Source organism: Apteryx mantelli, chromosome 2 (assembly GCF_036417845.1).
Source record: "Apteryx mantelli isolate bAptMan1 chromosome 2, bAptMan1.hap1, whole genome shotgun sequence".
Lineage (NCBI taxonomy): Eukaryota > Metazoa > Chordata > Aves > Apterygiformes > Apterygidae > Apteryx > Apteryx mantelli.
The window spans coordinates 90,589,455-90,616,611 of NC_089979.1; the positions used below are offsets into that span (position 1 = coordinate 90,589,455).

Below are 27,157 nucleotides of genomic sequence, written 5' to 3' on the forward strand. Positions count from 1 at the left end.
GTTGGAAAAAGTCTGTTGAAAATAATCACCTAATAACTTTTTTATGTAGCCATCTGTAATGGCAGTGCAATGCTGCTCGGTTTTAAGGTATTCGTAGGGTGATTCTGGGAAATTGTACTTCATAGCTTCAATACAAATTTGCTGCAGGTTAAAAAAAGCATAATTTTGCCAATAAGATAGGGAAGGACTGTATGACTATAATTCCTGAACCATATTTATATGTTCATTTTTTGGCTTTCATCACCAAACTGGAAAGAAACAGTAATAGTGGTCACTATTTCTCTTGTTCCTGCATTTCTTGTAACAAATAGGCAATATCATAGATCAAATTTTCAGAAGTACTGAACATCTGCAGTTGTCAGGGATTCTGGCTCATGTTGTAGGTGGTCTGTTTTTATGAACGTTAATGTTCTGCATGTTTTAAGATACCTTAACTGTTACTCTGGAAAGGAAGACAGAGGTTGTTGTAAGACATTTAAGCATCTTTCTGCCTAAGCAGAATCAGCATCCTGTTTCTCTTTCCTCATTGCAGGTTCTGTTTGTGAATTGTATTCTTGCAGTGACAAACTCTGCCTTACAAATTTGCAGTTTTCCCTTTCAGATAATTTTTTTAAAGGTGAATTGTCCATCTGTGTATGTTGTAAAGATTATATAAGTAGAATTGCATTTTTTTAAAAATAAATCTGTAAAGCTTCCTTTTCAGTGGTGCTCTGGTTCCATTCCCAGCTGCAAGTTTCTACTGAAGTGCGCCACAGAATGAAGTATTTCTTTTTCATTCTGCTGCTGCTGGGCAGCCCATAAATCAGTTTTGAGGCATCTGGCAAATATATCAGCTTGCCAAAGTCCAGACTCACCTGTACCAAACTACAAAACAAAAAAATAAAAATACCCTTTTTTAAATGACCAAAAATTTTCTGTCTTGACTTTGCCCAGTTGACCAAACTGTTTTTTTTTTCACACAGATTGATTAAGTATGTTGTTATATTGCTAAAGTTTGGTGCCAGACTTCTCTGATAATTTATCTGAGCCATCCCCATGCAGCATTTTCCTCTTTTATAGTGAGATCCTCTTCTAAGTGTCTTTTAGTGCATACTCCATATGCTTAATATAAGCAGAGGGTTGTATTTCTCCTCCTTGTTCTTTTTCTTCTCCAGCCCTTCTGAACTGTGCCAATGTTTTCTCTAGTTGGAGGCTGAGACAGGGGACATGTTCATCTTTCTTCTTTCCAAAATTGAATCACACTTAGACCAAGATATGGTAAACTTGGCCTGTTTAGGACTGACACTAGGTAATCCAGCACCTGTTTTTCCTTGCTTGCACATGCTGCCCAGGTGCTTTCCTTGTTGTGTTCAGATCGCATTCATTTTCTGCTTGCCTTTCAGGACCCTCATCTTTATGAAATAATCCCCATTCTATGTTGCTTCCCAGCCACATTAAAAAGTGCACCCCATGGGAAGGATTATCAATCTTTCATCTCTCCCAGCAGTGCCACAGCTGTGGGAAGTAGTGCTGTGGGTCCTGAAAAGGATTGGCTGCTGATACTGGCTTTCTCTGTTCTTTCTGGTTTCAGCAATTTAGGCTGCACAAAGCCCCTCTGTCCCTTTGGTACCCCAGCATCTTCCTGCCTCTTCTCACATCCTCTATAAGCATTTTGGAAGGCCCAGTTTCCCTTCGTTTCAACCAGGTATATTTGTTTCCCTTGCTCCAAGATATCTTCCCCATGAAAACCATTTCAATTTGGTCGAAGACTATGCTTCAAGTGACATTGTTCTGGGCTTTTCTAAAATTTATGGGCCAGGCTTCCCTCAGTTCTTTGACATCTACCTTAATGCGATTTCTCAATCCATACTTCAAGCAACACTGTTCTGGGCTTATATAAAATTTATTGGCCAGGCTTCCCTCAATTTGCAATAAACCTTAACATTTTCATCAGTATGTTAAGTAAGCCTCCTGTAATAACTGATATAGGCACTTCATCTTTTACCTAACCTTATTTTCATTCAGGAGGCTCAATCTTAGTGAGAGAGGCGGCATTACAACTAGAAACTGGATTATCTTCCTGGGCTCTCAAAACCCTCTTTCATCTCCTATGAGCTTCATGTCTGTGCTGCAGGACTTCTCTTTTCTACTCAAATCTTTTTGTACCCAATTTCAGCTATAGTGTCACTAGAAATGCACCCCTTCTCTTATGCTATCCACCAGGTTTGACATGGGTCTCGGCAGCTGGGCGCCTGTGCTGGCTGACTTCTCCCTTAAGACCTCTGCTAAGGTTGCATCTCTGCTAAGTTCTTCTGTGAAGCTCCCCTCAGCCACACTGGAGGCCTCCAAGTCAGCCAAAAAACAAGACTTTATTAGCTTGATCATTCACTTGGATAAAAACTTCACTTTTGCCCCACAGCTCCTCCAAGGACTTTGCTGACAACCTGTGTGCTGTTGTGTCATCCTCCTTTTCCTTCCTTCCTTCCTTCCTTTAAAAAAAAAAAAGAAAGAAAAAGGGAAAAAGTAGAATAACAGCCCAAAATTTCTGTCACTCAGCATTCCAGGTGCTTTAATTTGAGGATATAGCAATATTCTCCCTTCCCTAGCAATCTCTCTTGCAAGTAGTTTTTTGCATCAGGATCACATGCAGACCTGCTGCTTCTGGCAGTGCCATGGCACAGTTCCAAGGAGGCCGATGTGTTGAGCTGCAACTGTTCCACCTTTTTCCCTAAAGTGAGTCATGCCAACAGACTTTAATTCTCTAAAGCCAGGCTTTATTAGAACACTGTCAAAAAATTACTAACTTAGAATAAGTTTTTTTTTTCTTTAAATGGAGGAAACTTGGATCAGCTGGGTAAGGCAGAAATGTAACAGCATCCTTGCAGGATGAATAGATCTTAACTTGTACTACTGTCCAAGCATTGTTGAGTGATGAAAAAATTCTAGGGAATGTGTAATTACCCTGGAGTGTATGTCTTGCCATTTCATGAGCAATGTGTACATATTTGGGTGTCTGAAATTACTGGATTTTGTTTCAAAGTTTTACTGCTAAACTTTAGACTTAATGTTTGATTGAAATGCATATCAGGAGTTCACAACTCTGATGAATTGTTAGACTCACAGAATAATTCAGGTTAGAAGGAACCTCAGGAAGTCATCTAGCCCAGCCTTGTACTTAAAGCAGTGTCAGGTATGATATTTCAAAGTGTGATATTGATTTACATTTGGAAAGATTTGTTTTCAGCTGCCGAGCTGGAAATGTGTCAAAAACAAATACTTTCATTCTTACAGTAGAATATAACTCTTTGGGAGCATAGATAACTACAGCATGTAGCCTGGATGGGGTTCTCCTATCCTAGAAAATGACTGCATTTTAACACCATAATTTTGTTTCAATATTAGTAATAATTTGAGTGAAAATAATGTTAATTTTTCTACTTACAAGAATAGCAGCTATAATAAAGTCCTAGTAATGTGTATTGATAGAGAATATAGGGATGGATTGGGAGATGCTTAGATCAAATATGTAGCTTTCATCCCACTTAGAATGTCTACGTGCAGTTTCATCTCCTTTTTACATGTAAGCATTTCTGAATATGATAAACATACCTCTGCAAGGATCTGAAAGAGAGATACTGGATTTTTTTATTGAATTTTTAATTGACTTGTAAAGTAGCTTAGTCTCTGTAATCTTAAATTGACATAAATTGACCATGAACTAGATGCCAGAAGTCATTAATCACAAATGATAGACATTTGTTTGTAAGAAGCTGAAGGCAGAATATATGCTGCAATTTGTTTAATTTGTGTCAGTTTTGTTGCACTTCATTTGCTTTATTTAATAGTTGAGCTGTGCAAAACATACATTGCAACAAACACCTGAAAAAGAAGAGGCTGTCGTCAAGAAAACAGGAAGATATGGTCATGCAGTAATTGCTTGTGTTCCTTACTCTAAATCAATAAAAGCAAAGATATTAGTTAAGGAGGTAAATACTTCATTAAGCTTTAAAGTTTTATAACAACTATATGGCAAAGTCCAGACTCCCTGGTTTTTAATGATGTATACATAAGTTATCAGAGAATTTAAACTGATAAAAGTTTAAATGTTCAGTATTTTTCCATTAAAGCAGGAAAGCCTTGTGCCAAGTGTCTTCCTATGCCTTCAGCCACTTGTGCACGGCCTTTTGCTCCAGTTTATCTCAAATATATTTCCAACAAGCAGATCTGGTAGTGGCAGAGGTTAGGAAATGTTTCCTTTCTCAGTCATTTCTTATTAAATAACATTCTCAAGTGAAAAGACTTAGGGAGAAAAAACAAGCTGTTAAAACTGAATTCTCATTTTTAAGATCAAAGTCAAGATAAAGACATTTTCAAGACCAGAGTAAGCCTTTTCTACATCTGAACTTCCATATTGCGTAAGTATGGCTGTCTGGATTTTGAGGGAACTGCATCCATCTAACATGAGACATCTAAAAAATTTGGTGTTTAAGCAAGTTGGGTAGGCTCCCTCTCTAGACAGCAGAGAGAGAATGGCACCTCTAATGGGGAGTTCATCCCATTCATCCCACTTATCTGCATCAGCTAAAGTTTTAGAGCTTAGGATGAGATGAAACCTAGAGAAGATGGAGGCTAGATGGCTAACTTTTAGATGACTAAAGATAGGCAAGAAATTCTTCTCCTAATGCATAAAAAATTACAGTCTTGCTCCCCTTCAGTTAGCTCAGTAGACTTTGCAAGGTCGATTAGCAAAAAAACACCACAATTTTTCATTGCCACTCAAGACAACAGAAATAACTGAATACAGGCTCAGATCTAGGACAGCAGAGAATGCTTCTTTCACAAACTTGTCTTTCATTGTAATGACATAGTCTGAGAAACACACAGTCAGCATTTCTTTCCCATAAAATAAGCCATATGCCATAAAGCCATAAAGCCCCCAAGTCAGTTATTCCTGATTGTGAAATAACCTTCTCTGGAAAATGCCTGCAACCAAAGTCTTGAGAGAATCTTCTTCAGTATTGCACCATGACAGCTTTTCTAAGCAACAGTGGTAATTTTAAATGGTGCCTTATAATGTGTCTAATAGATTTTATAAGTCTGTATTCATATTCATTATTACTTAAGATGAAATTCTCAGTGCAAGTCATAAAAGTTGCAGGATCTTCTGCAGGAAGCCTCTATTTGGTGCAACTGCCAAAAAGAGAGAGAAAAAAAAAAAGTAGACAACTGATGTGTCTTTTTACTTTAGTGGTGTGCATTTCACACAAAAGAAAGTACCCCAGTCTACACCTTACAGTGTGTTTGAGATAAACAATTTCCGTTTGGTCCAGTTCTCTTGCATAAGGTATAAAGCAATTAAACTGTAAGTGTATCCATTTTCTCACCTCAGAAGATTGACATTTCAAACAATTCAATATTAATTTTCATCTCTGTTTCTCTGTGTAATCATTCTGAGAAGTGCTACTTATCTTTTGAAAACTCAGAGTTCTGATCTTACAAAGTGCATATGATTCAATTGCAAATTGCATAAAACATATAAAGGTAGAAATGCAAATGTCACAAACTGGCAGAGTAATTTTAAAAGCACTTTTAATCCATGAGGAATTATCTTAAATCTGCAAAGGGGTTTTGAAAATCCAAGTTTTGTGACAACTTTACATTGACAGATAAGAGTATCAAAACAGATGTTTCCAGCCTGTTATCAGCTTCAATTCATAGAACAATGATAGTTCTATTCTAAGATGTAAAATAGCTTTTTTCCTGAAATCCTTATCAATTTAAGTGATTTTCAAATAATAGAAATCACATATATGGCATTTTTTACTAGAAGCACTTTTTTTAAACTAATGTAATTAAACTGGTTGCAAAAGTTGCGAAGACAGTCTTAAATCCATATAAGATGGTCTTGTACCTGTTTACCTCCTCTTAATCCATATGAGCCTAGATAAATAAGTTATCCAGGTAACTTAAGGAAATGCATTCAAAAAATAAACCCACGTTCTCACTTTGTAGGGAAGGCTTCAGTGCACCAGTGCAACAAAGGACAGAATTTGGTCTTACAGAATCCTGTAAGGGCTTGGAAGGGACCTCTGGAGGTCATCTACTTCAACCTCCTGATCAGAAGAGATCCAGTAAGAGCAGGTTGCTCAGGACCTTGTCCAGTTGAGTTTTAAGTATCTCCAAGAATGGGATTCCACAACTTCTCTGGGCAACCTGTTCCAGTGTTTTACCACCCTCAGGGTAAAAATTTTCTTCTTTTTATCTAATCAGAATTTCCTGTGTTCCAGCTTGTGTCTGTTGCCTCTCTTCCTTTGACTGTGCTTTTCCAAGATTCGACTTCCAAGATCCGACTCCAATGGCAATTATAGACAATAAGATTTCTCCTTAACCTTCTTGCTTTGAGGACCAGCAAACCCAGTTCTTGTATGCCATGTGCTCCAGCCCCCTGTCTGTCTTTGTGGCCCCTCACTGGATTCACATCGTTATTGCAATGTCTTTCTTGTACTGGAGAGACCCAAAACTGGAAAGAGTACTCTAGATGCAGTCTGTTGAGGATTGAATAGAGGAGGAGAATCATTTCTCTGGTTGGCTAGACTCTCACTAATGCAACCCAGGATGTGGCTGGCCCTAGAAGGCACATTGTGGACTCATGTTCAGCTTGTCCACCAGCATCCCCACATCTTTTTCTGCAAAGCTACTTTCTAGCTAGTTGTCCCCCAGCCTGTACTGCTGCATGGGGTTATTCTATTCCAGATGCAGGACTTTGCCTTTGTTGAATTTTGAAGTTCCTGTCAGCCAATTTCTCCAGCCTTTCAAGGTCCCTCTGGACAGCATCCCTGCCCTCCAGTATATTGACTGCTCCCCCCAGTACATTATTGTCCACAGGCTTTCTGAGAATGTGATCTATGCTATCATCCACGATGTGGTTGAAGATGTTAAACAGTATTGCCCCGAGTATCAACACCTGTGGGACACCACTAGTAACCAGCTGTGAGTTGGATTTTGTACTGCTGATTGCCACCCTTTGAGCCCAGCAGTCCAGCCACCACGCCCCATATCATCCACTTATCTAGTCCATACCTCACCAGTTTGGCTCTAAGGATACTATATTCAGTAAATGAGAAGTGGGTAAGCTGACATTCTTGGCATTTCAAGCCAGGCAGAGTAAACCCTGTAATTCCCAAATTGGAAGTGGTCAAACACCATTTAAATGTGTTTAACCTCAATGACATCGTTGCATATACTTAAGTTACTTCAGGTCAAGTATAACCATATTTTTAGTGTGAGAACTGTCGTCAGATCATCTTATTCATATTGTGGAAGCAAGGTCATCATAGGATAATTGCCATTAAATGCACTTAGAAGCAAATGGTTGCTTCCATTGCAAGAGAGGAAATTATAATAATAGCTCCAACTGTTTTAAGTAAGGCACTGTACTTGCAGATTTTCAAGGGAAATATTATGGAAAGTCTTTTACTTCATCTTTGGAATTAGTTATGTTTTAAATCTGTGGAATGAAATGTAGCTTTCTCTGGTGTCCAGTAGTCATGCCTATTATTAAATTAATCTCAGTAGTCATAGGTAGACTAATAGATTCTGCTGATTTGATATCTAATTCAATTATATAGTTATAAGAAGTATTTTAAATAGTTGCAGATACATGGAAAAAAACAGTGGTTGTAGGAGATATAATAGCAAATGCTCTTACATCCAGAGGCTTTTTCATTCCCTTTCCTCCTGTATGGTAATTTTCTTCAACTTCACCTCTGTGTATCATCTGCAAAATATCCCTCTAATGAATTGCCATAGAGTTTCCTTAACTTAATCTTCATATATATACATATATATATATATATATACACACACACACACACATATATACACATACAGTATATACGTGTGTGTGTGTGTGTGTGTGTGTGTGTGTGTGTATGTATGTATGTAGTTTTTTATCTGAACTTTTATCTTCACCAAAGAGGATGGGGAGGTGTTTTGAGGGGCACACACGCATACAGAAAGGTACTCCATTCATTTAAAAAACACCTATCATCATTGCAACAGCCACAAGAAAATCTTGTAACTGTCAGCTTAATCTTGTTCTCATGGAAGCTAAGAGGAATTTTTCCATCGAATTCCTGAGAAGCAGGATCCAACTTACAAAGCAGCATCATTAAAATGGAGTGAGTAGGCCTGCATGCATGCTAATCATCATAACAATGTGAAATAATATAAATATTATAAATATAATATAAATAAGTAAATATAAAGCATTGGTGTAAGTGTGAGAGCAGGGAAAGTGAAAGAACAACTTGTTTTTGCCATGTTAATAATATCTAGATAAATTTTTTAGATGCATGATGATGGATTAAGAACTGCATTTCCATTTTCAGTTATGACATAGGCTCTAAACAGGCTGTAAAGAGACTAATTGTCAATTTTGAAATTGGGAGTTGGACTTAAGTCTTAAGTCGCTTAAGTGACTTAAGTCACTTGGGTCCTTTGAAAATGTTGCACTTACTCCACTAAGCATATTCAATAGAAATAAATTCATATTAAACTATTTAATAAAAGGTGTCTTTTTCTAGCAGTAAAATTTTCCCAGCCTGAATGTGTAGGTTCACAGTTGATGGAGTTATCATGTTTAGGAAATTATTATTCCCTCAGCTGAGACATAGTAACTGACCCCGGGGCAGTCAGTGGCAAAACACACTCTTGCGCCTAGCCTGCCCCCCATCTCCCACTAACGCATCAGCTCCGCAGGCAGACTGCTTCGGTGAGTCAGCCCTGCCTGACTCGTACCAGTTAAAATGAACTGCATGAGCAAAAAATTGCTATTTTCATTTACTGACAAGTTTTTGTTAAACACAACCAAGTTCAACAACTCACATGGGCAGCTGATCTGAGGGGCAAAAAGCTCTGACATGGCAGGGCATTGCTTTTGAGGGTCAAAATGGCTCATTATTTCATAAACTTTTTCACTTGCATCCTGGGTGTCTGCCCACTCCCTGAAGGTTGTTTTATTTTGTTAGAATCCAGCCACTGAGTCCTGCCATAGCATTACTGCACCACAGTGTGAACCCTTATGTTACTACAGAAAAAGACAGTTTGGGTAGTTCCTTCATGTCTTTACTAGAAAATGAGAGCAACAAAACAGAGAGACTGCATCCTCAGCCAGGCAAAACCAGCCTGCTTTGGGATATGATCAAATCAAATAGGTTGGCAAGCCTGTGTGTATAAGCTTTCTTGTAGGTATTAAATCTTCAGAAGTTAAAGATGTTATCCTCTGTTGTACAATACTGTGCTGCAATGTCTAAATCAAGCCCCAAAGAAGAGGACATTTCTCATTCTGTCTGGTGAGTCACTAACATTCCAAGATCCAGAGCACATCATGAGCAAAGCCTTCGAGACAAGGCTTCTAAGGAGGGATTTTGTGCATTATCCAGTGTAGTTAAATCCATTCTTCTGCCTTGGGATTGAATACGTATATGCCTTATACTGAAGAGCTCAGCCTCTTCCTAGGGAGACTGAAATTCTTCTCATTCACTCGGAGCCCTGTTTAAGCATCTTTCATTCTCTGGGACTTTTCTGATAAGCTATCCTGAGCTTACAGAAACTTCAAAGCTGAGGCAAAGTGATTAAAAAGAGAAAGAAAAAGAACTGCACATTTAGCTCAAACTTCAAATGAGGTAAAAATTGATTAAGAGTCAGAGATTAACTTGGTTGTAACCCTTTCCACATTCTTATGGAACATCAAATGTTGTCTCTTTCTTTACCCTTTTTATTCTAAAACGTACTTTAAAACTCAAGTTATCTATAATTATTAGCCTGGTAGTCTAATAAGAATCTGCAATTAGGAGCCCTATTGCTAAAGCTTTGTTATAGAGTTTCCACTGAAGAAAACAAGCTCACTTGAAGGAATTAAATGGTTTGGAAAGCAAACAAAACAAAATCACATCTGTACTGCTGGAAGTTGGAAGAGGTATTTTTTTCTCCAGGTTTGTTCAGTTTCTCCTGAGCAGGAAAACCATTAAGTTTCAGAAGGCTTCTTGAGCTGACCATTTACCTGCCTTGCTTCAGTTTCCTTACCCATGAATGAATAGTCACCCTCGTTTTTGTCACTGTGAGGGCCAATTAACGTGAAGAAAGTGCTAGAGATCATCAGCTGAAAGGCATTATAAAAATCAAGTCCAGGACAAATTGATAGGAATACTTTTAGAAGAAGTGGTACGTGAAAGCTTTCTTCATTACTGGTCTTGGGGCATACCCTGGATTAGATTCCAGAAGGAGCCCAGAGGAAAGGATCCAAAGTGAGCCGTTCCTATGCTGATGCTGCTGCAAAGAGCAGCATCCTGAGTTTGTGTGTGACTCTTTCAGGATAGGCCAGTCATAGCAGACACTTACTCCTTCTGGTGATGGCTGCGAACAACCTGACAGCCAGGATTCTCAAGTCACCTGCAGGCTGTGAATAAAGAGAAAGATTATTCCCCTGATTATGGAGAGGAGTAGAAGGGGATAAGATGTCTGTGTTTTCTGCTTCTACTGATTCTGGAAGAAGGGGAGCAAACAAGGCTAAAAAATGTGAAGGGTAAGAAAAGAAGGTTGGTTATCAAATGAACTTGGGGAATTATGAGGTTTGAAAATGTGGAGAAAACAGAGATTCAGAGAATTGAATCTGGTGACTCTTAGCTTGCTGAATCTGCCATTTCTGCCATCTTACTTCTCTTCTTGAACCTATTCTTTACTTTCTTCCAAAGACCATTAATTTGAGCAGTTCATTCCTTTTGTATGCAAGGTCCTGTATATTATCTTCCAACTAGTGTACTGTACTCATTCACTTGGCAATCTATTTCCTGCCTGAACTCTCCCTGCCCACTCTCACCAGCTGCAATGTCTTCATGTCAGTTCCCATGTTTTGCTTCTTTTTTCCTGCTTCGACCCAAATTCTTTCTCCTCTTCTTTGACACTTTGCTCTTGTTTTTTACTTTCTGCTGCTTTTCTTTCCCGCTACTCATCTGATACCTAAAGCGGTCTGCTTGCATTACGTTTTTTCTGAAGATTCCAGCTTCTGTAGCTTTACTTTCACAGAAGTCTATTTCAAGGCTAGAAAGACAAGCTTGCTGATGTAAATGAATTTTAAAGATTCAGAAACCACAGCTGAACCATTTTATCTAAAATCTTCAGATTTTCCAAGCTTAACTTACGATTTTGTTTTTTCAAATTCTTGGAGTTGGCCATATGAAGACCCCATCCTGGACATGCCATGGGACCATACATTCAGGGACCCTGCTTTTTCTGACTGTCTTCTCTTGATAGTCTGCAGCCTCTGATGGAAGCCTTCTCTGCCGTATATCTAGTCTTTCATGAAGACAGTCAGCAAGAATGATGTCACTGCATTACAGTACCACAAGTATACAACATTATACCTCATGTACAGATTGAAGAGGTATAGTTGGAGTAGTTGAGTGCATTATTGAAGCTAAGATAGCGACAGTCAGTTTGGTCTGTCTTACTAGGCTTTCACTCTGACTCACTCTAGTTGGTCCATATCTTGCCTGAGTTCAGCATTCAGACTGGTTGTGGCTTACCAGGGTTGCACAGAAGATCACAGAAGATCTCTGTATGTTCTGCCTGCAATAACCATTAGTACACTCCTGTAGAACTGCTTTTTTCATAGCAACCCATCTTGTAACTCATGTCTATCTCAGGCTTCCTGAGCGTTTTCTGCAGAATTGTTACTCAGTAGGTTATTCTTTGTTCTGTATCTCCTGCCTGTGTATAATATTCTCCTTTTGCCTTTAATGAATTTCATCATCCCAAGTCAAGAAAACTTGAACTCTAAGCCAGTCCTCAAGCATGTTTTCAGCCCCTGGCCTTCTCTCTTTCATCATCCGTACCACTGACTGTGATGCTGGATAGTTGTAGACCCAGAATAGGAGATTGTCTACAGAATTCATTTGATACATTCTTCAATTTTGATGATGAACCTTTTGTAACTATTTTGAGTAGCAGCATCCAAACATTTTTCACCCCATTTGCAGCAGTTACTGTTAGCTTTCTCGTGAGAATGTCATGTGAGACTGGAATCCCTTGTAGACTTAATGTCAAGACAAGTTAGATCCACAGCTTTTCTCCATGAGACCTATGGCTACAGGATATTATCTCTTAACCACAAAATACACAAATATCACATAATTTACTGTTGCATTTGCATTTTAATAGACACAGAGTACCGATAGGTTACAAAATAAGAGCTCTTAAAACCTTATAAAGGGCACCATGTTACTTTCATCATAATTTTGAGTGGTCTGCTCTTAATTTCTTAGTTCTGTCTGGGTTGCTCTCCAGTCATTCATTCCTGTATGGGTAAAGATTAATGTCCTGAGAGTAAACTGCAGCTCCTCTAGCAATGTTTTCCTTTCTGGGACACCATGTTATGTCCATTTTTCTTCCAATTTGCAAAATGTTTGAAAAGCAGCATGAAGTCTCAACTGCCATGGCAAAAGAAAATAACACAGGTTTTTGGAATAGCTAACAACACTGATTAATTTAAAATCTTAATATAGTAGCTGTTACTGTTGAAGAAAAATGTAGGTTTTTAAGGGCACCTGCAATTGTTAGGTAGAAAATACCATAGTGTGTGTGTGTATATCACATATAATACACAGAACCCATCTTTCCATTCCAGTTCTATCAATAAATACATGTTTTCTGTCCTGTATTAGCTGATCATTCCACTTACATTCACTTGTTTGAATCTTCTCCCAGAATACATGCACATTATGAAGAGTCCAATCCATTGTGGTCTTCATGTAGGCAAAATTCAGTTTAAAAATTGTACTGGAAGAAGAGACTAAATGCACAAGTGCACACATAAGGAGACACATTCACCATATTCAAATATATATTTCAATAGGAGCAGTAGCCATTTTAGCAGAACAGCACCAAGGGGAATATATGTCCTATACAGTGTACTATGTCCATTATATCAAGTATAATATATGTATTACTTCGGTAGTCTTTGCTTGCCATTATAATCTGTTGTGATGTTTTTGTGTTAGATTGTTTTTGCATTTGCTTTGAGCAGGGAGTTGGACTAGAAGATCTCCAGAGGTCCCTTTCAACCTGAACTATTTTATGTTTCTAGATGTAATTACGAATTTGTCTTGATATTAATATAAATATCTTTCATGTGTTTAGTTATCTAAAGCCAAATACTTCTATGAATTATAAGGAGAACATTATTTGACTCAGTTGTTGAAAGGAAAGATAATTGTAGGACAAAGTGAACTTCCACATAAATGACACATTTTTCTACATTGATTTGTTTTCAGGAGAGGATTTCATAGCTCAGAAGTGGGTCAGCTTCCAAGATATTCTCAGGGATGTTTACTTTTAATATTTGAAATAAATATGTACTCAGGATATATTTCAAACATTTTCAAAGATAAGCATATGCATGCCAATAAATCTGAAAGCTGAGAAATATTCTACAGAATATCATACATGATTAGTTAGAGTGTGCTTTATAGTAATGATAATCTGTTTGGTATGGTTTGTCTGCTGTAAATTTGATACAACATGACTGCAAATACTTTTGCATTGATGATTATATTAGATAAGAGTTTCATGTTTAAAGGAACGTGTGGCTGCACAATGTTGCTATTACCATGCTTCACTCAAAAGCTGGAGGTATTTTTGCCATGGGTATGGTCATATATTTTGCTAATGCTCATATTCGTTCTCCTTCTCTCAGCCTTTTCACAAAATTTCCATTTATCTGAGTGGAATTTTTCTGGAAGAGTAGCACTATGATACTTAGATCCATCGAGTTTAGTGATGCCATTTAAACATAATGTTTAGCATAATTATGACAGGGAAGACCAGTGCCATTTGCTAGTGCATTGCATCAGATCCATCCTTATCCTCCAGCTGCTTTACAATGAGTGCGATTTATAGGAAGGAAATTTTATTGGGTGTTTCTGCTAAGCCAAATAAGCTGGGAACCAGCTTGTACCACAGAAATTCCATAGGTAACAGGAGCAAAATCTTTAATTTTGTCATGCAGTGAAAACTAATGTTTGCTTGAGACAGTGAAAAATGAACAGCCTTACCTCATTGCTCCTGCTCAACTTTATAAGAAAAAAGATCATGCCAAAAAAGTATGATTTCTTGACAATAGTAAATATTTCTTGTGGCAGTTGATTTTCTTCTGTTACAAGATTATTCATTCTTTGTTTCTGTAAGCGAATGACTTGCATAGAATTTTGTTTCATTTTTGCTGTCAGAAGTATCCAGGTCCACTGTCCAGCATGACTAAGCTTGGTACCTAATTCATGCAGAGATAGGTGCATCTCTGTTTTAGATGCTTAGCCCTTTGGGGAATGGAAGCAGAGGTGGCCTAATCTTTCTAACTATAGGGGCATTAGTCATTTAATTAATATGTGAATGACTCTGTTAGTCAATGACTGTTCTTGCTTTTTATTGAAGATAAAAGCTCTGAATTTCCTTCTCTTCTGGAAATTCTCCTAAACAATCCGGAGAAAGAGGCAAAAAGCTCCTAGCCTTTGTTTCCAAATTTTGCAGCATAAGGCAGTAATGCATAATGGTATTCAGGGTTCACTTGCTGTTTGGAAGATCAAAGTGCAACATGAGGAAAATAGAGTGCTTCATTACTTACTCCTCTTGGGAGAGAAGTTACAGGATCTCTTAGATTGTGTGCTACACAGAGTGCTCTTAAAGTGATATGTTTTATACATTATTTGGATTTCATAACACTGGGTTATTCTAGCAAATAATCAGAGTGCTGATTTTAATTAGAGGAAAATGCACAAGATTAGCATGAGTGAGTATATGCAAAGCCATACATTTGTGTGCAAAATTTTTGAAGGTGACACCATTAAAGGGCTGCTCTCACAACGGGAACATTATGTTCTGTAGTTTTAATTTATCATTTGCAATGGAGCAGTGTGTCAAGAAATAGTTTACCTTTGGGAATGTTACCCTCTGAATCTCCTGTGGTTAGGAGGTCTACATTATGTGTGACCTCTCACCTGATCTGTTTGATTGAAAGCATTCACTTTTCTGCTGTGTATTTCTGTTTTTTGTTGTTTAATCTTTTTTAGCTCCTCAAACCTGAACTTCCATGCCTCCCCTGCATGTATATATACGCGGAGTGGAGCGTATACTCAGCCATGTGGCGGGGAAGTGGGGAGATTGCTGAGCATATATAATATTTTCACTCTGACTCCACCCTAGTCCTTCAGAGCACTTTGATCATTTAGAATAAGGCACATGGAGCTGGGGAGCCAGCTGGTCTTTGCCAGAGTCTTCTTTTGCCCAAATCTAGAGAGAGGAGACTGGACTAGTTTTGGAAGACATGCCCAATGCTCCCCCTCTCTTTGGGTGTAGCAGAAGCAGCCCAAGGTCGCTGTGGTCTGTGAGAGATGAACTGGAGGATCTAAGGAGTAGCAGACTTTGCCTTAAGTAGGTCTCCTCTGTCCAGCTTGATCTCCAGGAATGCACAGGTTGGAAGGAGGGAATCTCTGGCTCTTGCTGTGCAGGCAGTTGCGTCCCCACAGAGGTAGCCCAAGGGAGTTCAGTGAGAGCATGGTCCTGAGGCTCCTGCCCATGTGTGTTGCTCATATGAAGGTGAGCAGCTGTTATTCAGTTTAGAAGAGCAGCAATTCAGTAGACCCTGAGCAGGCTCAAATGGATGTCTGGAGGCAAGGTTTCTTTTGGAGCCACTGGAGAAAAGACTTGATCAGCAGTTAGCCTGAAGGTGCCATCTGAAGCTGTTACCTTCAAAAGAACAGCGATAGCACAACCCATAAACAAGTAAGACTCTGATCTCTTTGACTCCAGCCTCTGAGGAAACACAAGCAGAGCTGCACTCTAGTAGAACTGTACTCCAATATAGGAGCCTGGCCTAGGATTCAGTTGCTGTGATTTCTTTAAACATGGCTAATAATGAGCTGTACAGCTAAGAAGGGCTGAGGCTGTTTTTCACACAGATGTAAAAACTCGTCATGCCATAGTCCAAACAAATATTAGATTGCACATTAATTAAGGAAAGTTATCAAATGCTTTTTTGCCCTTCCCATGGGAACACAAAACTTATTTTAACTCTGTGCCATATCCTTTCTCACCTATCATCTGCTGTATTCAGTCCTTAAATTATAGTTGCTTCAGGTGAATTAACATATAAAATTACAATATAATTTGCTCTTTTCCAATCTGTATTGCAAAAAACACAAAGCAACCTCTCAAGGACAGAGATTATACCAAGTCAGAACAATAGTATTATCTGAAAAATGAAATCAACTTCTAAAAAATACCTGATAAAACCAAATACCTCTCCACTTTCTGCATAACCCATGAGTAAGAGCCCATTGCTAATAAATGTCCCTATAACTTTATTAGTGTGCAGACCTTTGTATGATCTGTTTTAATTACATTACTGAATTAGGAGATCAACAGGTGGACACTGACAATTCCTAATTACAGAACAAAAGCAAATACTGTATTATACTTTACCTTTTCATGGATAAATGGTTCTTGAAGTTTTTAGAAGTATTTTTAAACAGTTGACACTTTTCCTGTTGACATTCATTTATTTGTTCTTTTCCTTTTTACTTTCCCCAAACATTGACATCTTGGAAGTTAGTGAATGGTTTCACTGGGGCTTAGGTACCAACCAGGATTTTCTTATTACATATAAATGTTCTTAATGTATTGTGCACAATAAAGCAATATGAAATATTGATATATATTCTGAGTATTGTTATTTTGCTACCATATGCAGAGTAATTATATAACTGCTCTGTGTCAAATTTTCATTGTGACTAATTAAGAAGTGTTTGAACATTACAACAATTAAGAAATATTTAAACATTGCAATATTTCATTTGATCATTGATATTTCTTAGAAGAATTGTTTTTGAAAGACTATCATTTTAGCAAGATTTGTATTAATGAGCTAACATTTTTATCTATACACTTTTAAAAATCTTTATTAACAGAATGTATCGTGAGGTTGCATTTTGTTGTTATTTATTTGTCTTAAGATCTTAATGTACAACTCTAAAGAGCAGGAGACTTTTTGTACATTTCACCATGATATTGTTGCAACTGCAGGTAAGAGCATGCAAAAATAATCTGTCTTTCAGACCATGCCACGGAGACAAATTCATTCATAAGTTTCAGATAATATTCAAGTCAAAATCAAAGTAAAATAGAAAAACTACGCCTTTATGTATCCTATTTAATACCCTCTGACATTGGTAGACAGGCCCATTATTTCAATGGGTGTCAGATCAGGCCATAGATCTTGAACCCTAAACATATTTTTCCAAAAATAGATTACATTCTTATGTCTTCATTATGGCCTAATTTAAAGTCCCTTGAATCAGACTATTAACAAAGTATTACCCTATTTCAGAAAATAATACAGATAAATCTAAAATTCCATTCAGCAGTCACATTGCACTTTTCCTCTTCAAAGCACTTTAGAAATACTGATTAATAATAACATTAATTAAACAACTAGATTTTTTAAAATTTGGCCTTCCAGAAGCTGTATTCTCTGCAGGGAGGGGGGTAGCAAGGGAATAAAACTAGCTCAGGTGATCAGAACACTTAGCCTGCAGCAATTAAACTGAAGAATCACTTCCCTTTGCAGAAGCTTTCTTACCTTGGGCTAGTGGAAAGATAAAAAGAAAGATGACAGTGCAGTGTAATCAAGAGAAATAAATCTGTTGGCCTGTAAAGAAAGAGCTGATAAATTACATATATTTGCAGTACTTGGGTTAATAGTTTGGCTAACAGCTCCTTTCCATCCCTTTTCCAGTTTGTGTACGTGGCAAGAAATGTATGCAAAGTGAATGAAAAAAGGAGTTACTTGAATGACCAAAAGGCGACAATTTAGGTGACTAATAAGTCAGATGAAAGAGGCAGAGACGTATGGCAAGGCCTCGATACACTGCTTTAGTTTTGGCATTAGCTCTCATGGAGCCAGCTGAAGTGCCTCTGCATGCACAGTGTAGACACAAGTCTGGCCTTTAAGACCCATGTTAGGACAGATATACTGTATGAATTAGTGGATGGTTTGTGGTCAGCTAAAGAGCCCTGGAGGGTCTCCGATCTCGAGATCTTGGGCCAACTGGCAAGAAAGTAAGAGGCAAATGGCCTCCATCAGTAAGAGACCTGAATTTTTGCCATCTTGCTATGCAAGAGAAATGGAGAATATGAAAGCATTCTGTTGAGAGAGAAGTAAAATAAGTATTAGCACTAACAGTAGATTAAATAGATGTCAAGCATGGAATTGAGATATACAAAGGGAACAACATAGTAGTACAAGTATTACAATAGCTTTTAAACAAGCCAGTTTTTACAAGTCTAAGATATATCCTTGTAAGCTAGATAAAATTTCCTTTAGTTCCAAATGTTAAAGAGCAGGAGCCTGGGGAGGGGCCTGGCCGTGCAGCAGTGTGGCAAAAGCAGAACCTAGCTGAGGAAAAGGTTGGTAGATAGGACAGAGAACGGAAGAGCTTGGCAAACAAAGCAGAGATCCACACTTAACTCTCAGATATGCATGAGGCAGCAAAGGAACACGAAAGCTCAGTGGTTAACAACAGAAGGGTGGAGGGGGTGCAGTTAAGGGGCAGCAAAAATATTAGTCACACAATAGAGTGGTCAGGGAGCAGTCCTGAGAAAGTGAGTTGAAAGTAAGAAAAATAATCAGGCAGAGGGAGGCAGGAAATACATGAAATAGAAAAGTTAAGTTTCTGGAAGCAGAGAAACAGAAGGAGGAAGGTGGCTGGGTTAAAACACAACTAAGGGAAAGAGAATCTACCAGGGACCATGGATCTGAGAAAGCAATTTACTGAAAAGCTGTGATTGTATCACACCCTGGTGTGATTTTCCATGGCATGTTCAGGGTGAAAGTATCAAAATGTTTTTTTTTGCTTTGCCCAATGCTGCTTGCTTCCATATATATTGCTCTGCTATCCTTGTTACAACTGTACCCTTTGTCATTCCTCTTCTCATATCCTTTTCTTGCAAAAAATAGAACCAGCATTTTTAATCTTTTAAAGAAATAAAGCCTTCTGTATTGGTTACTCTTTTAGATATTTGATTCTCATACAAGCAAATCTCAATTGATACTGCCAACACAGATATTGGTGGTTCACATACTTTCATCGTTCTCTGAAAGTCTGATGGTTTCTTCCCTGAAACTATCAAAGATGACTGTTCTACTCCCTGTAGGGCTTTATCTGTTGTACTATCTATGACTGAATTCTTGATGAAAAGATTTTAAATAAAGAAAACCAGTGAATGGTACATAGCATACAATCGCATAAGTGAGGGTATTGTTCCTCTTTGTCATGGGCTGTGCTGAATACCAACCTTATATCTTGAAATCGTTCTGCCTGTCATCAGAAATGGTGGCAAAGTGAAAAGGCAAGTGATCCTGCATGTTGAGCTTGTGAGGGGAAAAGGCAGTGCGAGACCTCTGCCTGGTCTTTTGTTCTGTCGTAGCAGTTGTGAGCAAAGTGCACCTGGGTTCCTGGGGGCACAGCAGAGCATGTGTGTGGAAGGTGTTTTATTCTTTCCATCTTCTCCAATGATAATTTATCTCCACAGAGTTTTAAGATAAGTTCAGATAAACATGCAAGGAGGTGAAATTCAGCATTGTTCTCTAGCTCAAAGTACTTGTTATCTTGTTTTAATTGGCAGGCTAGGCTCAATGGGAAGCAGCTAAAGCGGTGGCTCCGGCCCGCAAGTTTTGAGGTGATCATTTGAACCAGTATGAATGCGTGATCCTATAGCAATTATGCCATTGCTCATCCCTTGAAAAATGATTGAACTAGTATAATTTCTAGGAGAGGCATAATCACAGTATTATAGTCAATTAACATTATGTAGTGAAATGGCTTCATGTTCATGTCCTCTAAAATGTCAGGGTTTACAAATGTTTGTGCATATCCCTGACATAAGAAGAAAGGACTTGGGTACCTAAAAGCCATTTTTGGCCGTACACTGGAAGTGGGATTCAGGTGCCTAAAGGTAAACATTAAACATTAAAGACCATATGGTATCTTATCTTGTTTCTAGCCACCCTTCCAGAACGGTGTGAATCTTCCATAGGTCCTGTGACCTCCACTAAAGTCTGTGCAGACAGAAATCAAAGGGCATCTGAAACAGTGTTATCTGCCTATGTTTGGACACATGAATTGCTCCCTACTTGCCTAATAATAAGTTTTATCTTGCCTTTCATGCCTAAATCCCAAACCATGATCCAAAATCCTCAGTTCTCTGCCGTTTGCTAGAAGTGAGGGGGCCAATATTTTAGTCCCACTGCTCAGGGTTTTTTTCACTTTCCTTATCCAATACTACTTCATGCATAGTGGTCTTAGGACCAAGAAACAGGTATATTGTGATGAGGAGCATCATAGTCCATTAGCTAACTGATGGGACTATGTGGATTTGGCAACTGTCTCTGCCTTTGAGTTGCACGAATCTGCTCTGTCAGCAGCTTAGTCAGGTCAAACAAGGAGTCACTAGGCAGAGGGAAGAGAGAGTGGCTGTGTACAAACTGTTGTGACTTACAGTTCCTTCACATGCAACATATGCCACTGCTGGTGATGCTATAGACTATACGCTATGGAGAGGGGTGGAAAGCAAAGTCACAGGCACAGTGGTTGCTGTGGGAAGCCTGTCTGCAGGCAGCCCAGAACTACTTGCAGGAGAAAATCTCCTTGTGAAAACTAACAAACCTTTATTCTCTTAAGTCAAATGGGATTTGGGTTGTGATGTCCCCCTCTTGCATCTCACTATATATCAGAACATTTCCAGTTCTCAGGACAGGGGCAGGGTTCCCCTGGAACAGTGACGCCCAAACCCTGAGGAGCACTTCCAGGTGCTGGGCTAATGCCAGTAATGAATATCATTTACTTTGTGTACCAACAGTACTTGGCAAGAGAAAATGTCATATACCAGTGGACTATTTCTCAAATAAAGTAGTGGTATTTCTGTCACTGCTTTAATGTAATGAATGCATTCAAATTTATTAAACTATCAGTTGAACACACTGACTGTTACGATCAAATTTCTTCCATATGAATTAAATAGACAGTTTTAGCACATTTATTAAATAATGATTGAAAGCAATAATAAATGTTCTCCCAATAACAGTCTTTCCTAAAAGGCTGTGAAATACTGAAGTTGAATGATCTTAACCAACAAGGGTAGTGAAAATGCATAGAACAACATGTATGTCTCTAACTTTAAATAAAACGCACGTTAGGACCAAGAGGTACAAGCAATCGATAGGATAAAATTCACATATATTGTAACATACAGGTACCAATAGTTCTGGAATAGGGTATCTAGCATTACAATAAGATACGGTAGCATTTTGCTATTTGTTCCTGTCTAGCTACAAGACATGAATTCATGGGTAACTGTGAGGAAAAAAAAAATTGGTGATGTATTACTTTTATTAGAGCAAGATCTATCTCTGCGACAGTGTTCTTAGTTTGAATTAATATCTGCTTGAGTTTTCTTGTGTTTCCAATAGCTTAATTTTACTACTCGTGTTCTCTCAAACCAGGAACCCTGCCACTACTATTTAATAACTGTGTAATGTGGCAAGTCATTTTTCAGAGAAGAGTGAGAATGGAAATGAAGTCAGTGGGGTTACATCAGCAGTGAATTTGTCTCAAGGCAGCAGTAGGGAAATATTCCTGGAAGTGGAAACTTATCTGTGATGATTTTATTCTTGTTAATCTACTGGAAGAATAGTTTGCTCTACTGTTTTGCTCTGAAGGCAAAATCTGTCTTAGAACAGCTGTCTATCAGTTTGACCCTATTAAGGAAAAATTTCCTGAATTAAGTAATACAGATGTGTACTAAGGTGTGTTAATGAAACTTTATCATGCAAAGAAAAAGATGTTAAACCTGTACTGCTCAAATGTTAAATAAGCAAACGTTATCATCTTTGAGTCAAAGATTTATTGTATAGTGCTATCCTGACTGATCCTGCCCTCAGTATAAAACAATGATAGAAGTCTTATCTTAGAAAAATAACTTTAAAAATTATGGTGTCAGGAAAATCCTAATCCAAACACCTGTAAGACAACCCTTTTCCCATGACATTACCCCAAAATTATGTGTATTTAATGCCTCTCTTCCTTCCTTTATGAGTTAAAGTGAGCAGATAAAAATGATCTTTTTCCTTGTCAAGCTGATGGTTATATTCAATCATATTATGTAAATCCTCTTAAAAAGTATCAAGTCATTTTTGGGTCTTACAATGTGTAATGTTGCTCAAATAAAAATCAATTTATTTGTAGATCAAAGCAGTTCTGTATGAACCCTGTATGAATCCTGATGAAAATTAACAATGCCATTTATTTTTAGTACCATTCTCACACACATTATCCCCTCTTCCCAGGACCCTCATGAGTTCCCACTTCTTCAGCTCAGTGAGGCTTCTGCAGCATATGTGCTGCAAGCTCAATTCCCCAGCCTTCCTACTGGCAGTGCTAAAGAAAACTTTGCTGACACTGCAAGACTAGGTTTTTTTATACATTTCAGTGTGCTTTCAGAAGAGGTGCTTCATGCTGAAAGAAAGATTTCTAAACACAGATGCTGCACGGATGGTGACATGCAATAATGCACAAGCTGAGGAGCACGTTTGCTGTCAGCTGTGTTGGACTGACATAGCAGTAGCTTCGCTTTCAGTGGCATCACTTCACCTCTGCCCGACTTGAAACTAGAGTAGGATTTCGTATATCATTAATGCTAAAAACCTGACTCTTCTCTCCTTCATGCCTATTGCAAAACAGCAGGAATGTAATTGAAATAGCAGAGGTTCCACTGATAGCTGAAAAATTTTCCATCTGTAAATGTAATACAATAGTATATTAATTAAGTAGAACTTAGGGTTTATAAAACACCACATTTGCAATGCAGTCAAGTTACTGTGGAATGTTTTCAATAGGATATAGTAAAAGCCTTAACTTTAAACTTAGATTACTTAACTCTATATTAAAGCAAATTTACTACTTTTTCAATATGAGGTCATATACTTAAAATTAAATTAAATTAATGTACACATTTTTATGGCTAAGATGTTTTTGTTCATCGCAAGCATATTTTAAAATGGCTAACAATGTATTCAAAATACTAAAATCACAGAAAATACGGTAACAGTTGCACTTGTGGATAGATTTTAGCCTTACGTACGCAGTGGCCTGCATGGGCACTGCAGCTGAGGCGTTCCCCAGCGTGCGGGGGCCGGGTTGCCGCCTTTTCCTGGGGACGGCAGGACTCATGCGCACATGAGCAGTGACTGCCGTCTGGGCACTCGGTCGTTCTCTCCCGAACATGCGAGTGGCTCTGCTGGAGGTGGGAGCTCTGGCTTTGGCTGCCCCTGGCAGGGAGGAGGAGGCCTGTGTCCATCGTGCGCGGCACCTGCCGGGACTGGAGGCCTGTCGTTGCCATTAGGGGACTCTCCAAACCAGGAACGAGCTTGCGCAGCCACCACAATACCCCGGCTAGATTTTAATCTACAAAATGTGCCCTGTGAGTCTTTGGGCACTTTCTACCCAAAGGCTAAGTTTGATGCAATATGTAGAAAGAAACCGTGAAAACTCCAAATGTTATTTAGTTTAAATATGTAGCTAATTAAGAATTGAATGGTATTACTGAGCTGGAATTACTGCAGCTACTCAAAATACAGGGATGCTGGACTGTCCTAGGGTTATATCTTCTTTATAAAAAGCCTAGCTTACTGATTGAGTTGGAGTGTCTAATACTGATTTGATCTTCTCATGCTTCAGCTAAGCGTGTGCACAGCAGAAATATTAGAACCGCTGAGCATTAACATGTCCAGAATGCTTATACCACATTCGATTGCATTTATTTTAGTTTTCCTACTGAGCTTTTCATGACAGCCCCCAAACTTTTTCTTCTTATTAGAAGAAGCTGTTGCGTCTGGGCTTGCATGTCTATGGGCGTGAATATTTTTGCCTGGAAAACTATGGCGGTTCAAGGAAAGAAATCTGCTTGGGGCAGCCATCCAGACTTTTTTATGCTCACTGCAAAGGAACGTAGTCTTTGGCAGCTAAAGGAATGATCACATGGCTCCATCAGAAGACTGAAATTGTGAGCTGCTCTGTTGCAGTTTATATTAAGTGAGGTACTAGAGGAAAAAGGATCATTGGTCTCTTCTGGATATGCGTAAAGAGTAAAGCAGAAAGTCTTCCTGAGCTAACTTATTTATTTGCCTATACTCGTGTCAAGAGGTTGAAGCTGCCTTAGAAGAATAAAGGCTGCGACAAATCATGTTTTACAATTTTTTTTTGATAGACAAGCTTGATTTAGTATATGCTGCATACTGAAGTAATCATTGTAAGTGATAAACAACTATTAATGTGTTAGTGTTACATAGAAAAAACAGATGCAAATGTAATAGCATTTCAGGCTGTTCTTGAAAGATGTTTCGTATGTTTGTAGGGGAAAAAATTTCAGTTTGCTCAAACAAACAATTTCTGAAAAAGAGGTATAAATGTATTATGCTGTACTACATCTGATATTAACATAGTAGTGTTGAAAAAACTAATAATGCAAATAACTGATTGAATAAATATTAAGTGCAAAGAAATAAAAATGTTTGAACACAAAAATTGTATCTGAATTGCAGCACACCAGTAAGATTCAAATCCTACTGCTCACATTTTGTTGGTAATGTTTTGGTTTTTATAATCAGGAATGTTTTTGCATGATATAAAGTGAGTAATTCCTAAGATCTCACATTACCACAGAATGAATTTGATAATCTTTAGGTTTAATATCCCAGTACAGAGATTTTGGGTTGTCTCTGTACTATGAATATCCTATTCCAGATGACTGGCTATAGAAATATATCAAGCAACCACAGCAAGCAACATTCTGAGAAATAAAAATAATTTAACATTTGATAGTTAAAAGATGTGATTTTCCTCTTATCTCTCCTTTCAAAAATGGACACACAACTGAATATATGACTTCAGAAATAAAATTTTTAATAAGTACTCATATATACTAATTTATCTGAACTTTTAAATGCTATCAAAAAATTCTTTGATTATATTATCCTATTATATATAATAATCATGCCTGATTATATTTCATTCATGAAATAGGATGTAGATTAGATTACTAATTATATTTATTTTTCCCAACTTTCCTGTCTTTCTCTTCCTGAATGATACACTCTCATGATGATTGCTCTGTGCAAATCCCTAATACAGCTGCACTGAAGGTGAATCAGAGTTGTTTCACTGACCTCAGCAACCACTTCATTGGGCCCTTCCCCTCTCTGTTCTTGTCTTCAGTATGATGAAAGATGGAGCTGCCATTTTACAACAGTGGTGACCCTCTATAAGTGGTGTGAGGCTCCTCATATAGCAGAGTTGGAAGGTTCTGCTGCATGGACTAACCCTGCCCTACATTTATATATATGTGTGTGTGTATAGATATATAAATTCTCAAAACTGCTCATCTGTCACTTTCACAAGTATTACATTACTTTCAAATACAACTTTTCAAAAAATTCTTTGTTCATTTAAACATGAAAAAATTGTAATAATCACAATATTTCTTTTTCACATCTTCAGTTCAAGGTGACCATCTTAAAAATGCATTGCTCCTTTCGTTTTAGAAGATTATGAGTTCTGGCAGTTAGTGTTATATAAAGTAACTCCCACTAAATATCAGAAAGGCTCTCCTGGTCAGTACCATGCATACAACTAAGTCTGGGTGGAAAAGTGCAGTGGCATCTATGAGCACTGTATAAGCAATAAAGTCAGAGAAGCACTAAGAAACCCGTTGAAATTACTGCACATAATGTAGAATTAATCACTTACAGTGAAACTGGTCCTTCAGAGAAGACTTCCCCACCAAGAACAACAATTTTGTTGGCTTTACATTCACTGTAGTGTTTTTAACAACCAATGCGCATTTTATTTATAGTAACTTGAGCTATGAGTTCTGTGGTGGGAGATGAGGACATGCCAAACTCTGTAAGCTGTGATATCATTCAGGTTATCTTTATACATATACTTGGCCTTTACTATCATTGTTTCATTCTCATAAAGACATGATGTAGCCCATACCTGAATTCTCCAACTGATATAATATGGAAGTACTAACAGAGTCCCTAGTGTGTGAAATGCTCGAACATGTAATTGTATATGTGTGGCTTGCTACAAAATAATACCAGTAGCCAATTAGATTAAATGACATGAGGAAAATGGTGCTAGTAGGGTGTGCGTGTTTTCCCTGTACTTCTCCATCACCCTTTTTTTAGTGTATCTTCTGAACTGTCCCTTCATTTTCTTTCAACAAAGGCAAGTATGCCATGAGGGATCTGGTCCACCGACTGCCAGGCGCTAACAACAGCAACAGCTCAGCAAGCAAGGCCATGTCTGATGACACCGTTACTGCCATTTGCTGCACTCTGCATGAAGTCATCACTAAAAACATGGAGAATGCCAAGGCCTTACGAGACGCAGGCGGCATTGAGAAACTGGTTGGCATATCTAAGAGTAAAGGAGACAAGTATGTTTCACAAATCACCTTGCATCTTTTGTAACCTCTCCAGTAGTTATCATTAGTGCTGAATGTGTTTGCCTCTTCCGTGCAGTCATGAGTTGAATACTTTAGTTCCATCAGAAGCCCAGTGCCCAGTGTGAAAGGTGGCAAGAAATGGACAATGTCAGTAGTAAAAGTCTATGCTGTGGCTTATTTCTGGCCTACTTGTAGCAGTTATGTGCAGTTTAAGGAAGAGTAATTATCTACAATAACTGCTACCTCTAAGCACTTCCGGAAGATCCTTATAAGCATTAGGTATGAAACATTAGGTATTAAAGCTGTCAGATCCACTCTGCAGAAAGAGCAGCATGCAGGTGGAGGGATCCCTTGAAAGGAAGGAATCTCACACAGGTTGTGTTACTGCTCCACTTGTTTGGAGTGTGAAGAATGTAAAGTCACTGTCCCTCTTTACAGCACCCTTTTCCCAGCCACTGGCTTGCTGGTAAGGTGCGGTATATTAGAAAAATGGATCCAGGGATTTTCCAAATGCCTTGCTTCTGAGAGAGCATTACAATATCTGCAGGCTACTTGATGAGGCTCC

General features: G+C 38.2%; 1 protein-coding gene across 1 annotated transcript in view; it reads left to right on the forward strand.

Moving 5' to 3' along the window:
* CTNND2 (catenin delta 2) overlaps positions 1 to 27,157 on the forward strand; it is a 723,110-nt gene that overhangs the window by 654,364 nt on the left and 41,589 nt on the right. Inside the window, exon 17 of the mRNA XM_067291004.1 lies at positions 26,373 to 26,583. Coding sequence (XP_067147105.1) covers positions 26,373 to 26,583 — 211 coding nt within the window. The remainder of the gene's footprint in view (positions 1 to 26,372; positions 26,584 to 27,157) is intronic.